The sequence below is a fragment of the Cololabis saira genome, chromosome 13 (genome assembly GCF_033807715.1).
Source record: "Cololabis saira isolate AMF1-May2022 chromosome 13, fColSai1.1, whole genome shotgun sequence".
NCBI lineage: Eukaryota > Metazoa > Chordata > Actinopteri > Beloniformes > Belonidae > Cololabis > Cololabis saira.
In genome coordinates this window covers 21,709,351-21,728,105 of record NC_084599.1, presented here as the reverse complement: position 1 = coordinate 21,728,105, position 18,755 = coordinate 21,709,351, and the positions used below count along the sequence as shown (strand labels likewise).

Sequence of the window (18,755 nt, the reverse complement as noted above, 5' to 3'; positions counted from 1 at the left end):
GACAAAAAAGAAATAAAACAAAACATAATAGAACAAAAAAGAAATAAAACTTTAAAAGCAGTAATTAATGTCAGACATCAGTTAAAAACAATTGAACAAATGAGATGCAAGAAATAAAGATTGCAGTGCATTGTGGTAGATTACTGAAATGCAGTAGTAAATAAAACAGGTTTCAACATTGACTTCAAGCAGCTGAGAGTTTCAGCAGCCTTGATGCATTCTGAATTCTGCCTCACCCTGTTTGGTTCTAACTCTGGGTACCGAAAGTAGGCGTGACCCTGATGACCTGGAGAAAAAAAATTGGACAACTATAATAGATCACCAATTAATTATTGCAGAAAATGATCCAGTATTGCGTATATCTGTGAGAAGCAGATGTGGAGGTGCACATACGGTTCTTGTGTGTTTCCAACATGCACATTTTAACATGTTAAAGGTGTTCCACATCTTGTGTCGTTCTACATGCCAGACACAGAACATTGTTTCACCTCAAATGTTCATGTACTGTAATTCCCCACAAAGATCTTCCGTCCACAAAGCATATGCACAACATCCTGCAAGTACATCTGCCTCCGGACTATGATGTCATATGGGAAAGATCTGGATGTTCTCCAGAAATAACCAACACATGGTCACAGTCTAAATCTGCTTTACTTGTCGTCAAGCCCCTCTGATCAGTGCACACACACATACACACACTTCAACAGATGAAAATACACAAAATCTTGACCCTGATTCTTAACTACACATTCATGAAGACCCCAGTGCAGATTTTGTGCAAAGCAGTGGAGACAAAGCTTAATCCTTTACTCTCTAACACACGACGGCGCTCAGTCCTTGTCCTCACCCTCACCACCACCCTGCGTTTCATTGGAAATCTGCTTTGACACAGTGTGTTAGATAACTGTCTCAATATGTCTGGTTAAACCCCGTCAGTCACTCAGATCTATGAGAGCGGGACATGGTCCACCTGGGATTGATGGTCCTTAGCAGTAGCGCCACTTCAAATTCAGTTCTTGTCTTTACAGTGCTGGTCGTAAATTGAGATGCAAGAGGGGCGCCCTCTACTCGAGATGAATTAAAATCTCTGCACAGTGACTATATCTGAATCCATGTCTGCTCCATCTCTCCTCTGCAAAAAAAAAAAAGGACTTAGAGTGCTTATTTACCATAACGTATCGTTTTCCACTTCTATAAACTCCAGCTGAAGAATCGTCTTTGCTAAAAAAGAAAAGTGCCTTTCAGCTCATGAATTTTGAGGAGGAACCTTAGATGCGTTGAGGAAATCTTTTGAGTATTCAACACGAGTTTTAGACGCGGTGCTCTACAATCCCACAAAGAGACGAGAGAAGGCCGTCTTACTGCTAAGAATTCCAGCCACATCCAGCCATTATGCTGTTGGTGTATCTCTAAAGCATGTTTGGGTCTCTGTGTTGTCTCCTCGTTACTTCTTAAACAGTTGCCTTGAGGTAAGAGGGGTTGACGGCAATCGTGCTTTCACCCCAGTTCGTCTCCAAGACTTTGACACTAAGCCCATTATGCTTCCATTATGGAGCTTCAATTTTCCTCTGAGCTTTTCACTTTTGACACTGCAGCTCCCTCCCTCTGCAAACCGTAGACTCGCACACACCCCAGTGCCAACGCCGTTCAGCCCTTCTGAATATGTATGGGTTCTTTTTCTTTTTTTTTTTATAGAATGCAATGTAAGAAGCAATAAAGTGAGATTGAGAGCAGTTTAAAGTAGCTTAATAGTGTTTTTTATGCTTTCTAAGTCTTTTTAATTCACCAGGTGCTTTTTACATTTACACTTAAACCAAAGACTGAGCATAATTGCAAGGAACAGAATGGCAAGAGTAAATTACAAAAAATGACCTTAAAACACACTAATATTGGGGCTAGTAATGAGGTAACAGTGAGGTGATATCAACAGATGACACAATCATCTGATGTATCTGAAAAATGGCTTTGGGGAGAAAAGATGGTTCTCCAGCCTGTCAACATATGTGTAATGAAATCGTGAAATGTTTAAAAGCAATGTCCATAAATGTTCATTCCCATAACATTATTTAACTCAATCTAATCCCAATTTAATTATTGAACATTAACTCAACCAGACTGACATACCTTAAATTAGATACAAAACTGAGAAACACTACAAGCAACAGCAATGGAAGAGTTAATTATAAAAGAAACATGAAATTAACTTGAAACAATTACTTAATGTTGTTGTGTCAAAGCACGTCAACTGGTGGTTGTAATGATGTCTTGGTACAGAAGCTGGGGACGGGCGCTCAGGTTGTCAAAAAATGCACACAAGAAAATCTATGAAATGTTTAAAAATAATGTTCATCAAAGAAAGATGGTTAGAGATTGGGATATGTCGTATTTCAAATCAAGGAATCTGGAGGAGCTGAATGTGTGAAGAGCAAGGATGTAAACTGGATCCCTGTCATTTTCAGAAAAAAATGTATACTTGTTTAACCACACACCTTACTTTTACTTGTGTTAGGGTGTTACAAGTGAGCAAAATGCTACTTATACTCGTCTGAAAAAACGTGTGTAAAATCTAATTGATCAACTATAACAAAACTAAGCCAAGATAATATTGTAATTGTTCAAGTTTTTATTGAGAAGAAGCTTAATTTTACCTTTTCCTGTCTCTTGTCTTCTACCTGTCCTCTTTCTTTCCTTTATAAAACCATAACATGTTATTTGGCCAGTTTGGAATGCGGCCGTTTACATCCTCCCATCTCCCCACTCCCCAATACACACACACACACACACACACACACACACACACACACACACACACACACACACACACACACACACACACACACACACATCCCGATTTGCAGGCTTGGCTCTGAAGTTCTTATTTCAAGTTAATGATCGTGGACGAATGCTTCTGCTGTCCACCAGCCCTGAAGACGTGAGCTTTCAGCCAGCACATGGACCTTTATCTTCATGTGCAGTGTCCACCTCACATTTATATCTTGACACCTCAAGGGAAGTGGATTATACAACAATACATAATCATCTTTATTTAAAAATGTTTCCTTTTGTTCCCTGTCATGACTGCGACCTGTGCAGCGTGCAGGACTGTTTTATGCAAAAGTCTCAAATTAAAAGAGCTCCCAGCTTTGAGGGTGTCAGCGAGAGGCCTATGTTGGACCCGAATGCCTCTTTAAGACTCGCTCAGTTATGCTGCAGATCATTCTTCACTCGGATAGCGCTGTTTGAGGAGAAAAATGCCCTTTCTCAATCCAGCAAGCTTGACTGTCAGCGTAAAACAAATCCTCGCTGTTTTGCATGTTAATTTATTCCCTTTTGCTTCAGATGGAAGACAAAAACTGTTTCCTTCAGGAAGTTTGTAATAAAAGCCTTGCGATCGATGATAATGGCATTTGTGCTTGTGTTTGTCATCTTTGCAAAAGCAACAGTGGTGGATTTTCCACAGATTTATTTGTATACTAGTGCTGTAAGTGGCGTGTAAATTATCCTAACCGTCTGTGTGGCTCTTCATCTTTGTAAGCCGGGTCTACTAGAGCCTATACATTAATGCCCATGGCTTGGCCAATCAATGCTTAAATAAAAATCAGCTCAATTTGTGGCATTTTATGCAAACGTGCAAACTCAAACCAGGCTGAGTGTTATTTTTATTTATTTTTCAAAAAAGCAGCAAGAATGGTTAAAACAAAGAAATCGATAACACTTAAATTTGGGTTACGTCTCAGACAAATGCTACACATTGCTGCACAGAAATGAAGTTCCTACAAATGTATACTGGCTATAATTTAATTATAATTCTTTGAATACGAAGCCAACGCCATACTTACAGATAATAAATCCATAAGTAACTTGGGAGTTTTTAGCAATGCAGCAGCTTCTTAAGAAACACAGTCGGACTCCAGAATGTGTAATTATTGCTCCACGACACAACATATACAGTAGCAGTTTCACAATAAAGGGTCAAAACTGCAAAAAGATTCTTTTTGGCTCTTAAATCATTAAAATGCACCTTTTAAAAACACAAAACAGCTTCATTCTGCTTTCCATGAGTGTCACACATGATCAAAAAAGAAAATACTGTACCTTGAATAGACTCCAAAAACATTTCATATCTACATTTTCCAAAGCAAACATAGTTATTTATTGCATCATTGTTTCAGCAGTGAAACTGCACAACTATAAAATTTTAAAGACTCTTTTAAAGATGTAGCAGCAGGTGGAACACAGTACCATCACAGTAGAAGGCAAAGTTTGTGCATGATTTGAGCCAATATTGTCCCATAGCTTTTTTTTTTCATCTTCGCCCTCAGTCATGGCTTCTATGTTAAAAGATATATAAAATATAAAGAAGAATATAGAAATGAATAAAGCCAGAAATGATACTAAAACAATCTTGCAATCAACAGAAGAAACATTTTACACAATTTAGTAGTTTCTGCTTGTAAAAAGTCTGTATAGTTTCAAGGGCCTCAAAACATCAAAAGAGAGTTTTGTGTTGTTTTTTTGTTGTGCTTTTTTAACCAAAAAATAAACTGTCTGAGATGCTTCATTTGTAGTCTGGGCTTTTCTTCTCTTCCATCCCCTACATCTAAATCACCAGCTCCTTTACATAATGCCTGCCTACTGGCAAGACGGGCTCATCTGAAACATCTGAGCGGCTGTCCCACACTCAGCATTAACGACAAGTGAGAAGGTAAATCAGGCAGGACATTTTGGTTGGCTTTAAGGAGGCAGAAACTAAAAGGAAGCCTTTTAGACTGAAGGTGATAACAGGCCTTAAAAATTATGAGAACGTAATCTAGTATACTTCCAAAATAACATTGCATTGCTTTAACTCAACAACAAGTCAACAATTAGCTTTTAGCTCAGATTGCAACCAACTCAGAGCTGCAACATGCATGTTTTTTTTTTTGTTAGAAGTGAAAAATGGGAATTCATAAGATTTTAACGTTATCAATGTTATTACTGGTTTATCTGTACAATTCCTTATTGAGTCCCTTATCAATTCCAGACCAATGAGGAAACAAACGAGGCTGCACAGATTTTCAGCCTCGAAACACCTACTTTACTGTCTGAAACAGACAAAGATGCAGTGCCCAACAGTCTGTAACAAAATATGGTTGGAGATGACAGCTTCAACTGCAGTGCAGTTAAACAACGTCATGTCACTGCAATGTTGCATGTCAAAATAAATGATGAGAAACATGTCTGTTTGTTGATTTCCAATGTTCTCTTTCAGCACTCGCCGGCATCGGTGGCTCTGATCTGAAATTTGAAACTGGTTCTGAGGTGGGATTGGTTTTTGATCTTCACCCTTTAATTAGGATTTGGGATTATCTATATTTCATTATTTCTTGACCAAATTGATATAATTAATAAAATAAGATGTCCGTATCACCACTCCAAAACTGTGGGAGATGCCTTTGGCATGACATTATTTCTGAAGATACACCTTGTGAATAAATAAGCCTGTTTTTGGTTCTGTTTGTGTGATTGTTACGGGACTGTTAATGCCCTCCATATGATGGATTTATTAGTTTGGCATACTAACCCCCCACATACATATTAGCCAAATTCCCCCTTTGCCTCACTGCAAAGCATATTTACTATACCGTTACTTACCAGCCCAGGGATTAAGGGTAGATTTGACTGCGCTGCAATCTGCTGCTGAGTCTCTTTAGCAGTTACAGGATCAGAGAAACAGCCAGACATCTGTTTCTGCACTTGTTTTTTTCTCTCCCCTCTCTCCTTCCTTATTGTCTCTCTTCATGCATCTTTCTTGTCACCCCCACCCTGAGATCGAGAGCGGAAAACAGCATCAATCACCGTTAACTGACTGACCACTGTCTGTTGGTGGTACTAAATGGATCTCCACAATTGAATAGAGGCCTAAGTGTGTGGTAAATGCTCTCAATGGGTAAATGAATTTGTGGGTTAACTCGCTCTAAGAGCGTTTCAATAAGGCAAAATAATAAAAACACCAACAGCATGTATTTTTCTTTTGATATATTGAAAATAAAGCCCAGATGAAAATCTTAACTCTCACATTCATCACTGCAGGTCCAGTACATGAAAGAGCAAAGCAGCCAAGGGTAACCCAAAGACAATCCAGCTTTATTTTCCTCATATAGATTTGACTGTACACAGTTCATACCATTACACAGAAGGCATAAATGAATAAATTCTTTTACATCTTTTTCAAAGACACATGGCAATAATAAATAGCGTTCATGAAACAAGACGATCAACACGTTTTCAAACTGTACAAAATTTACAACAATAAGATGCAAACATCTGAGGCAACACAGACTTGACAAAACAAAAGTTAGTGTTTTTACATCATTTTCACTTAATACTTTTGATTGCAGCCAACAAATTACTCTGTCAAGATAATAAAAATGTGAGGTACTGGTGAAACACTGATATTTCTTGGCATGTATAAGAAAAAAAAAACACAAAGAATTAGATGGTGAAAATTTTGCATTTGGGGAAATATGGAGTTAGTCCTTGTTCTTTACCTGGTATAAATTAAATAATTACCAGGCAGACTTAAACTGTATGAAAATTTTCAGTAGCTTAGACATAACAGAAATAATTTACACTTGTTCCAAAACCCTTTTCATGGTAGTTGAAGTATTTCATTTTAACCAACAATTTGGCAAATAATAATGTAAACTTAATTCCTCTTGATTTTTTTGCATTCAGATATAAAATTATTGTACTATATGGATATTATAACAAGCAGTATTTCAAAATACGTTTTTTCTTGGATACATAATCTAAGAAATACATGTTTCTTTTGTCTTTTTCATTTTGTTCCTGTTTTAAACCCAATATATTTAGATGTGAGTAAATAAATATGCTGTAATTTGTGGGCTGTAATCCACTATTTCTTCATGTCATATTCAGTTGGTAGATTTGCAGTCTGGTAAAAGGAAAAGAAAATGTCTTGGCATTTTCTTTTTTCTTTTCTTTTGAATAAAAAAGTGCCTACATTAACAGGAACTGTTTTCTCTCCAGAGCAGAAACAGGAGCACACATCCAGGTGATGTGGTTTAAGAAATCTCTCCTTAAGATCAAAACAGACACTACTTTTTTAGGATATAAATACAATCTGAAAGAGAATATCACAAACAGCCTTTCTCATGTTGTGACCGATTTGGTTTATTTCAAGATGCAGAAGATGGTGCCAGAACTGTGAGCAACATATCAAGCCAGCAGTCATGCCAGCTCTTATCCTCGAGTATCAGCTCTGAATGTGCTAGACTCTGGTAATCCCTGTGACATGGAAGCCAGACAGTGGGAGAACAGGCTGACAGCACATCTGGGGTCAGGATGTAGGTTGATAACAGGCAAAGCCAGAGCTGCTGGACTGAGTAGATTACTGAGAGAAGCCTGGATCTGACTGAAGAGAACCAGCACAAAGGATTTCTTTTTATTTTAATCACTGTTACTGCTAATACATGTTGGTATTTTCTGTGTCGAATGTATGTTGCACAATTTAAACTGATCAACATATTTGCAAAGGTAACTTTATGTCTTATAAATAGATTTCTTATTGTCATAAACCTCTGGAGTGGGAATAGTGAATAAATCCAGATGTGTTGACTGTCCTTAAACACAAAAGTTTTGATTCATGGTGAGACTTGGTCTGAGATAATTTAATACTGACAAATGTCCACTTTCAAGCAGCTTTTACACGGACAAGAACGAATCGAGCACCTGTTAGAGTAGAGACCTGCTGGGTAGCAGCGTTTACCCACATTCAAACTGGGGGGATAATACCTTTGATAAAAGGACGGAGGGATAGATGGACAGAACAACGACCCTCTATTTCCTAAATACTAGTAAGCTTCAGCAATACATTAAAAAAAAAATCAGCATGTTTCAAAATTCACACTTGTGCCACTGCTTTTATAAATTTCTCTCCCAATGAAACGCTGTGTTTTTGCCTTGTGCATATGTCTCTCCTCTCTGCATTCCTGTCCATACATGTAGAAAAAGAAGAGGAGAGTAAAGTGCATTGCCAGTGTGAAGGCTTCGATATGGCCAGACAGCAGTCTTACTCAATATGAATCAGAAGCATGCAGGTGCTCTCTGGGTGTCACAGGGACTGAGCCAGATTGAAGCCCTAATCTTGTAGCCATTCGGCAGGGATGGCATGGTTTATTTCAGGGATGAGACAATATTATCTCCCCTGTGAGCATGATCCACTCACGTATTTGAAATGTTGTTTCACTTTCAGAGTGAGTGAACAAAGGAAAGACCGGCGATAACAAAATTGGAATGATGCAGTGCTGAGATTGAGCGTGGAGTTGATCTTCACTGCTTTTGTCTGGTCTGCAAATCTCGGCCTCACCGTTACAACTGCTGAAGGACTGAGAGTCACACTTCTTCTCTCCCTTCTCCTCTTCACCCCAATAACACAAAACATATCAGTCTTGGAGGGTGATAAAAAGAAAGGTTGTTTTTTTAAAAAAGTAAAGAAAAATCTTCTGTTTGTCTGCTTTGATGTATCCCCTTAGTGTTTTTCTATCTGGTTGGAGACTCAAAACTGGGAATGGTCCATCTCGTCTAACCACGAGCCTGGGCTGGTGGGGAAGTCAGGGTATCCCGTACTGCTGCCTGTGGAGAGGTCAGAAGTGGGCCCTCCCGCCATGGCTCTCAGAGCCTGTCCCACACCGCCCGGCCCTCCCTGCGCCACCAGACTGTCCATGTTGAAGGCCAGGTTGTTGAGGAGCGGTGTGTGGCCTGGCAGGGAGGCGATGGAGGAAGGTGAATGTGGGAGGCCGTAAGGACTACCCGCTCGGATGTCGTGGTAGGGTTGTCCTGCTGCGTCGACAGAAAAGCCACCGTTCAGCACTGCGCTGCTAGTCACGTCACCGACGCTCCCATAAAGCCCGTTGCCGTGGCCAAGATCAGACAAGACTTGGTCATCTGTGAAAGAGAAAACATCTCTCAGTATGAGGAGTGCAAGAACTCTGACACACCAACAGCACTGTCACGCGTGCTCAGTGCTGTTGTAATTGTTATTTTTCAAGTTACAGTTACCGGTACACGTTTTTATGAGTCACTTATTTTGGCAACATTACATGGATTTCATGAGTTTAAGAGTCAGCAGGCACTCCATTACGAAACATTGCAGTTGTGTTGGTGAGAAACCCAGAAAGGATGCTTGTACTGTTGTAACAAGGGCAAAGGTTTGATTTTAGCACCGGGATGGATGCTTCAGGGTGTGCATAAGGAACTCTTCCAAGAAATTTGAAGCGTCAGGCTTCATTTCCTGCAGTTGCAGCATAAGCTCATAAGTCACATTAAAGTGAAGTGCTGGAAAAGAGATGCATTTGCTGTATCTATGCAAGTCGACGGATTTCAAACGTCTGCTGCTTTTTCTTTGTTTTTTTTAGGAAGGGACGGGATACACAGAGTGTGGGGTCATGTTTTAAATTGTGTTCGGCAAGGGGGTCTTGTCTCCCCCGAAATCTACACCAATCTCTGTATCTGTTCAATCACTGCAGCACAAAATATTTGTTTCCATTTCAATCGATCCCTGGGGTGGCTTCAATAACAACAAAGCGCCATAGCCTTTCCCTCTAATTGACTAAAAGCCTCACGTGCTTTATAGAGTTTCTGTCACCATGTTTTCATTTCTCATAAAGCTATCCTTCTATTTTAAAGTGACTCCGACGCTTTTATGAGTATCCAAAATGGGGTTTTGGATTTTAAATAACAAAAGAATGTCCAAAATGCTATTTGCATCCCACTAAGGACTGTCTTATTTCCAATAAGCTCCATCATGGAGACAAACCAAGGCAAGAGGCTTCTGCAGCTACAGGAAACGAGAATACCACCTTGGCCACGTAACATAAGAAAACAGATAAAATGCCACAAAGACATTACATTTTCTGCTTTTGCATCATTTAGCAGATTGTAGGCTAAATCATCCCATTAGCATGAAAATATGTGAGGTTTTTTTTTCACGAATGTATACAAAAAAATAAAAATACCTCTGAAGCTGAGTTCACTGTCACTGAGGCCTGCGTCATCAGCTGAGCTCTCCTTCTCCACCTTGGCTCCTCCCCGGCTGCGTTTGACACTTTTGTAAAACTGAGTCCAACGGTGACGACCCGCATCTTTCTTCAAACGTTTTTCCTTTGCTCGTCGGTTCTGGAACCAAACCTAACAGATGTGATGAAAATAACAATCATTAACTGCTGTTAATAAGGAACTTCTTTTTTATTACAAATTATTCAAATATCACATATCACATTATAGTGACATCTAATCAAAAAGCTGAGACTCTTCCGACCATTTTGTTTTACACACATATATATATAATAATATATATATATATAAAAATATATATATGTATATATATATATAAATATATATATACACTGTATGTGTGTTTGTATTTTCAAGGTAATGTATGTGCTTGACAGAGAGAGTCAAATATTGAAGTGATTATCAGAATGATGTCCCATATGCACATAAAAATCTAATATAAAATATAAAACTGGTGTAACTAATAAAACCCCATGACACAATGTCATTTAAGTTAGAGTGAATGAATGAAATGTATAACCTGTTTAACTCTTGAAGGAAGTTTTTCCAACATTTAAAAGCTGACATAAAAAAGATCCTTCTGTTAATTATTTACAGGGTTTTTGTTGTTGGTTTTTTGTTTTTTCTGCTTAGTTTTTTTATCCGTGTTAACTTTCTGGTAATCAGACTGAATTGCATTTTATTTCTCTTTCGTCATTCTATGTTTGAACAACAAGACACAGTCACGGATACTGTAATGTACTCTGGATCAGGGTGGATTTAAAGAGAAAGACGAGAAACTGGTGCAATCAAGTAGACATGAGAATCAAATATTTTCAATAAAGCTTTAATTAGTATTTAAATAGTCACTAGAATGAAGATCATGTCATTATCCTACAATGAATAACTAAACTGCTGGATTTTGGTTCTGTTGGTTCTGTTATTTCATCCGAGTGAAGCTAAGTTGATGTCTTGAGAGCTACATATAGAAATACTCTACCTGCACTACTCTCATGTCCAGCCCGGTTTCTGAGGATAGCTGCTCTCTGACATGACGCGCCGGCTTTGGCGAGTTCTTATAGGCACTTTTGAGGGTCTCCAGCTGTTTGGCGGTGATGGTGGTCCTAGGTCTCTTGGTTCCTGCCTCTGAATCGTCTGAAAACACCATTACAAGCGTGAGTGACATCTTCTTGCATTCGTCTTGTTTCCTCAGCAGGCAGTGCCCCATGTCTTTTGTGTGGAGTGTTTGTGCATGTTAAATGAAGTGAATGGTCATGTATAGGAGTATATTATTGTCCTTGTGCATCTGTCCCATTCCCACAGCAGAGGACATAAATCTACTCAGTGCCACAGAAATGGAGTTATTGGACCCGGACCATATAAGAGCATTGGTTCACTTTGCATAATCAATCAGATGCATGGAAATCTCAGAGGAGAGGGAGGGACAGAAACAGCACACACACACACCCAGACGACAAACACCAATGATCCACAGTCAGAAGTAATTTTGCTGCATTGAACAGTGCATATAGCTTGATTCATCATGCTCTTCTGCAATTTTGATGCAGTAAAATTAAGTCAGACCCCTTCAGCAGAGAAACGGATAGAAAGCAGTTAGTAATGATTATCTCTGTGTCCAAATGTACAATTTTACCCAATCTTTCCTCATCTCGTATTTCTGCTGAGCAAATTTCAGATAAATATCTGCTGTTGTAATTTTGTACAGAAGTTGTTTTTTTTTCCACATTTGCAGACCTACCATTTTGTTTGGCTGTCTCATAATCCACCTTGCACACCAGCCTCCCATCCTCCATCAGGTAAAACTCATCCCCAGTGGCCAGCTGTCTACTGCACATGATGCAAGCAAAGCAATGCAGGTGATACACAAAGTCTTGTGCCTTCCGCACAACCTGCGTTGGAGGGATGCCCTGTTGGCATGATGCACATTTTGTTCCAAAGCGTCTGCAGGAAAATACAAAGCAGGGGAATGGCATTAGAGAATTTGATGTAGAACACCAGCAGGGCAGACTGATGGAGACAGTGAGAGCAGCTGAGATTAAAATTTCACAGACTAGATGACTATTTCTTCAACTGCAGCTAGAATGATGGCAGCTTGTCTAAATTAATAAGTTCCGTCTGGCAAAGAGATAAAAATCAGTACTGGAGTGCATTCCTGTTAACAATAGATTGCCAGCAACTTGAATGATGGACAGGGTCAATGCACTGTAAAGGGTGTATACATCTGTGCCTATATGCATGTTTGTATGCTTATGTGTTTGCAGATGAAGTACTGGAAGCTAAGGAGAAGGAGGAGGAGGAGGAGGGGTGCTCACAGTAAACACACCCTGAGGAGGACCAATAAAACACTGAGTCAGTGGAGGCTTTAAATCACAGGACCAACCAAGAAAATAAAAAACGAGCAAGGTGAAGCCTCCAAATCACCACCGGGAAGCAAACACCAGTGAATCTATGTGTGTGTTATTGCGTGTTTGAAAAGTCTGAACACGCCAGCGTCCCCTCGTTGCCTCCTCGGTCAGCTAATACAGTTATTTAGACTTCAGAGCTCTTTTCAGTCTCATTCAAGGTTTGGCAATTAAAACATTTTAAAATTGATTTAGTAAAAAGCTCAGATCTGCTGATCGTGTTTGGATACAATTGAAACTTAATTTTTATTTTGTAATGCCTATATGAAATCTTTGAAGGAAAGAAGCAGAATTGCAAAAATAATTGTAAGATAAAGGGATTTTTAATCAAAGTGGTCATAATATGAGGTATTGAAATTATTAATATTCTAAATAACCACTATGCTATTTCTGACTAAATCAGTAAAAAAAAAAAAGAACACAGCTTCTAGCCATAGCCAGTTGAAGAAAAAAAAATCAGGAAATGTACACTAGCTGCCAGTTTTAAGGTTTAAAAAAATAGAGATGGTCGATTAAATCTTTAATGTAAATAACCATAATAAATAAATGTAACATTATCTCACCACCACCTAATTTCATGAGATGAAGAGTCAGGAGTAAATTGCAAGATTATAACTACATCAGGCCATAGAGATTTTCAGTTTAATTTATAAAACAAAAAACAGATGTCTTTAGTTGAAGGATTTACAAATAAATTGTTTGGTAGAATTCTGACTTTATAAATATAACAGGCTTTTTCATTTTATCTAGCAAAATGCTTCCCTGAAAAAAACTGCCTTTTTGTGTGCCACTAAGAAAAATAAAGATAAATATATAAAGGGCATCAAGATCCTCCTCTAAAGAGCATGTCATTACAACAAAAACAACAAGAGAAACAAAGAAATAGGCATATACTCACTTGAAGAAGTCCTCCTTGCAGTAGACGGTGCCTGCCCGGGAGAAGCATTTGTCCGCCAGCTGAGTCTGGCAGTCTGCGCACTTGAGGCACTTTGAGTGCCAGTGTCTGTCCAGCACCTTCAGGATGAACTTGTCCAGGATGTGCTGACTACAGCCTGCACACTGAGGAATCTCTGCCAGGGAAAACAACAAGAACGCCAGGTCACATTCAGCTATAAATGCAAGGAAACGTAGCTCATCACGAGTAAGATATTCCCATAAATATAGGCTACACATTTTTAAAGAAATCATTCATATTGGTTTTCCATTGAAAGAGACACAATTTCACAAATGGGCTTAGTGGCAAGGAATTCCAAATTTAAACACAATTAAAAAAAAAAATCCGTATAAGCCTTGTCCTCTGATCATATTAAATTAAATAGGGTTTCGAGATTGTTTATTTATTAAAAAGCACAAAAGCTCAAAACCATATTTTCATTATTTACATTATACGGGTGTGAGAACTTGTGGGTTCCCCATGACGGTGCACGTCCAGTGTTTTTTGTTTTTTGAAAGCTTGCTATATTCGTGTCAATCAAATTACTAACAAAAACGATCTGTTTAAGACGGTTTAACTATCATCGTATATTCCTGAACAAAATACCATGTCTTTATTTTTGGAAAAATTAATTGACCTAATCAATTTTGACCCTGTCACCGCAACGATATTAGAAACCTGCGTTTGCTTCGTGAGTCGCTGTCCAAGGTGCTGATCCCGCAGCTGTTCCCGACCATGCCAAAATACTTCCCTTTCCCTTCCCTTACTTCTCTTACTTACTACATATATATATATATATATATATATATATATATATATATATATATATATATATATACATGTGTGTGTGTGTGTGTGTGTGTGTGTGTGTGTGTGTGTGTGTGTGTGTGTGAAGAGAGCGAGAGAGAGAGAGAGAGAGAGAGAGAGAGAGAGAGAGAGAGAGAGAGAGAGAGAGAGAGAGAGAGAGAGAACGAGAGAGAGAGAGAGAGAGAGGGAGAGTCTTAATTTCGTTTAGACATTTCAACCAGGTCTTAATTAATCTTTTACGGGGTTGACATGTGGTGAGAACTGGTGTTAGAACTTGATCTGTCTTCTTGATATAATTTAGGTCAAAACCATGTTAGATGAGATTTTTTTTGTAATGTGAAAAATAAAAGTCGCACATATTGTGTGACTATTGAGTCACTGATATCAAATATAATTACAGCGGTGATCGTACAATAAGGTATGTATGTTTTTTATGTCTCTGAATCCAAGTCAAGTTTAGATGAATTTGAATTTAAAATCAGAGCCAATTTCTTCAGACAAATACATTTTTGCGTTTTTTCGAAGAATATGACACGTGTGGAGTGACTGTTCATATATTTTTTTTTTTTTTTTTTAAGACTGTGAGTGATTTTGTTACCTCCCCCAACCTCCATTTAATGTTGTAAATAAGGGTACCATCAAGATATCATGTGTACTTTTTTTTCTTTTGGTCACAACACATCTGGGGGCGGGGGCAATGTGAAGGAAAAGTGAGAGGAGCATGCAACAGAAAAACACCTCGAGTCTAAGCATACACGCAGCAGGGCTTTTTATTCCGAGATAAAGCATCTCGACCGTAAAATCATCTTACAATGACCGCTTAAAGCTCCGGGTGCCTTATACTTAATCCCATCACTCCATACAGTCTGCAAAACAAAGCTTACATGCTCTGAAAACTGGAGGTCAGGACTGCCTGCAATGTGAAAAGGTGCATTTTATAGATTAAAAAAAAGTATTATTATTATTATTATTATTATTATTATTATTATTATTATTATTATTATTATTATTATTATTATTATTATTATTATTATTATTATTATTATTATTATATTAGTAGTAGTAGTAGTAGTAGTAGTACTATTAGTATTAATAATTGTATTGTATTTTACTTTACTTCATAAAAATTACATCTTTTTTTGTTAATGTCCGCATGATTGTTTAATTTAAATGAAAACGAATTTAAAATATTTAAATTATGTCTGCAAGAATGACACTGGCAGTGTATTTCGTTCACATTTTTTTCTTTTTTAGCATTGGAAAATGCAGAAAATATCCAGACCTATAGGTCGAAGCCTGAGAACCGAACACTGCAACACGATAAATACTCCTGCACGGACACGTGTTTGCGCGTCTTTGTTTCATGCCAACATAAAGTGAAACCGTGGATGACAGGAGAAAGTGCAGGGAGACAGGACGTGAATCTGTGTCTTGGCCTTTTGAAATGAGGAAGCACCTGAAATATCTGGAGCTAAGTGGTGGGTGGATGAAGCTGAGCGGGGAGAGAGCTGGTGCTGAAAGGAAAGCAGCACATTTCTTGGCACCGACACAGAGTCCCCCGTCTGTGAGAGGGAGAAGACCTCGAGTATTCAGGAGGTCTTCTTCATATCTTATTATCGGTTGCCACCACTCTCCACTCTTCAGTATCATCGCCTCCGTCAGCTCAGGAAACAAAGAAAATAAAAAAAACAGATTTTCAGAAGCAGACTGCAGCTTCTCGCGCCTGCTCTCTAAATGATCTGTGTTAATTAAATGTGAAGTAAACACTCTGTAACCCAGACTAGCACCCTGCAGGTTGAGGTTTGGATGTGGCAGCTTTGAGTCTGTAGAGGTCTCTGAATTGAAATGCTTAGATATACTTTTATTTATGAAATAATCCCGGTTTAAATCCAGGATGAATCCCGGCATTGGAGGAGGAGGGGGTTGAGTGGCAGGATCTTTATCCAATCTTTTAATCTGTCTCGATTTAAAAAATTAAAGAGCATAAGCCGACCACTTATAGGTTCCCGTGTTTTGGTCTGGATTAAATATGCTGAACGTACTAAAGCACATGCATAAAGTCGTATATCTTCACTGCTATTTCCGTTTTCACTTGAGTTATACCGGTGATGTGGGATGAAAAAAACAAGCCATAATATTATCATGTATCTTATGTGTATTAAGTCACCAGAAATGCAATGAATATCTCAGTATATCGATACATTTTTAATTTTTCGAAAATCTATTATATGTATTTCGAAACCAAGTCAGCCCAGTAATTATCTCAGCATTACCCATTTTTATTGTGGATTTTTTTAAAGGGTCGTAGCCTATTAGCCTCTCTCAATTTGTACATTTTACTTCTATAAATAATAAAGTCAGAATAAAAATGGAGCCAGTTGCACAATAATAAAAAAACCGAGGAGAGATTAAAAGAGAACAGATTTAAGATATTTCAAATTTTTGATGATACTGTACACCGCACAATATGTTGTAAGATTTATATAATTAACATTTGTATATATTTTGTCGAATGTGGTAAAGGAGCCTTTCTGGTATAAAAATCTATAAAAAAGAAACAAACACAAACCCGTGTCTGGGCCTTTTGGCTGAACCTTACAAAATTAAAAAATAAAAACAAAGTCAGAGATATTTAATTGGACCTTGCAATGAGTGTCTGTCAAAGTCGGGGTGTATTTGTGTGATGGGTGATGATGACAACTGCGTCTGATCTCTTGACCATGCACGCTCGTTTACAAATTAACAGTTGGGAGGCTCGGTGTCCATGCAGCCACGTTAACGGAGGATGAAGCAAAGTTTGAGGCCGAAGCAGACAATCAAATTCTCACTGTTGCGTTATATCAGAAATTGTTAAACCCCTCTTTCTTTAGGATGGAAGAAAATGCAATAATTTGCTCCACTGTGACAGCCTCTCCAGGTCTGTGTGTCTGCAAGATAATTGGACATGCGAGATGTATTTCACTTGAATGGCTTTCATCTAGGAAGCACTTTCGTTCCTTTAAATATATAAAAAAAGCATGATACATCACTGGCCTATATATAGGGGTTTTATCCTCATTTCCACAATCCATTTGTTTAACAAACCCCCCTGTCTCCCGTCCATATACCCGCAGCACAGGTTACACTTGCCAACCGATTTCCAGGCTGAGAATGGACAGAGCAGAAGAAAGGATAAGAAGAACATTTCTTACGTTGCAGTGGCACTCCGAGAATCTCCGGTAAACTCTTCACAGGACTCTCTGTTGGCAGGACCGCCGCACTTTGCATCATCGTGATCCAAACCGGGAGACAAACGCACGCACATACACCCGCAAAACGGTGGGCGCACTCCCCCGTCCCGGCTTGTGGTGTGAAAGGGGAGAGAGAAAGAAAGAGGCCTGTCTCCAAATCTGCTGTCCGGTCAAAACCTCTATCCCTGTGATTTCTCTATTCCCAGGGTGATGTCCTGCGCCGTGCCGAGCCGAGCCGAGCTGTTGTGGATCAGACAGGCTGCTCGGTCCATTCAGCGCTGCAGGGGCGGCGGGGCCTGACGTCACCGCGGCAGAGGCGCGCCGGCGGCCAATGGGAGAGCAGGAGGAGGAAGCCCCCTGAGGCGGACAGCATCCTCAACAGGCGCACAGGCGAGGAGGAGAAAGAAAAGGAGGATAGGCGTCTTCCATGGTATATGAAAATGTCTCCGGAGAGGCGGAACCTTGCTCCCGCGGAGACCATAAATAGCTCACTGCAGTGGCATCCCGAGGGGCCCCGGGCGTGCAGGAGCCGCTTGGAGACCATGAGGATGAGGAGGAGGAGGAGGAGGGGCCCATCATGCAACCAAGAATACTAGGACAAGATACGTTTGGGGAGATGGCAGTAAAGCAATTTTTAAAAGAACGAATTCCTGTTTTCCCATTGCAGATTTGAAAGCTGCTCATCCAGGCTGGTGTCCTCTTAACACCAGCCTTTAACATGTGCGGTTCATTTAGGCCTATAACAGCCACGTTTCTTGTTCAGCTCGTTTTAAAAATGAAAAAAGAAAGGAGACAAAAAGAAAAAAAAAACAATCTGCACATAATTTAGTGTCCCATATCCGCGCGTGCTTACATCTTTTGTATTATGAATAACGTGCAATTAATAACAATAACAAGATGTGCAATATGTGCAATATCTGTCTGTCTACCTCACATACATTGTACCTGCTTTTTTGCACTGTTTTTTTTTCTCTCACTACCTCTATTGCAATGTACTGTATATATTGTTTATATCTCGTAATTATATATATTTTCTACTTTTTTCTTTTTTACCCCTCCCCTGTGTGTATTAAGTGTACTGTTGCCAACAAGGGAGTTTCCTCATTGAGGGAGAAATAAAGGATTATTATATCTTATCTTATGAAAAAAAAAAAACCTAAACGCAAAATACGAGCTCAAAAAGTAACCAGGTGGGATGGAGAGGCTGACCTGCCGAAATCAGTTTTTTGCCCCTCAGCTGAAACTCACGGTCCTACCTATAATACAAAAACAAAACCCAGGAGAAAGACAGATTCCCACTGAAAA

The 18,755-nt window shown here is 39.0% G+C and overlaps 1 protein-coding gene across 1 annotated transcript; it reads right to left on the bottom strand.

The window, feature by feature from the left end:
* Positions 1-6,114: 6,114 nt before the first annotated feature.
* Positions 6,115-17,979, bottom strand: lhx4 (LIM homeobox 4). Its single transcript, XM_061738268.1, has 6 exons — positions 17,412-17,979; positions 13,378-13,549; positions 11,816-12,018; positions 11,057-11,211; positions 10,020-10,191; positions 6,115-8,949 (listed from the first exon to the last, which is right to left on the bottom strand). The coding sequence occupies exons 1-6, from the start codon at positions 17,488-17,490 to the stop codon at positions 8,561-8,563; spliced, it is 1,170 nt and encodes a 389-aa protein (XP_061594252.1). The 5' UTR covers positions 17,491-17,979; the 3' UTR covers positions 6,115-8,560.
* Between the last annotated feature and the right edge of the window lie 776 nt (positions 17,980-18,755).

Coding starts and splice junctions, on each gene's coding strand:
- lhx4 (XM_061738268.1), bottom strand. CDS start 17,490: ATGATGCAAAGTGCGGCGGTCCTGCCAACAGAGAGTCCTGTGAAGAGT. Junction 11,212..11,815: donor TGAGACAGCCAAACAAAATG/GTAGGTCTGCAA, acceptor TGGTGTTTTCAG/ACGATTCAGAGGCAGGAACC. Junction 10,192..11,056: donor TGGACATGAGAGTAGTGCAG/GTAGAGTATTTC, acceptor CACATCTGTTAG/GTTTGGTTCCAGAACCGACG.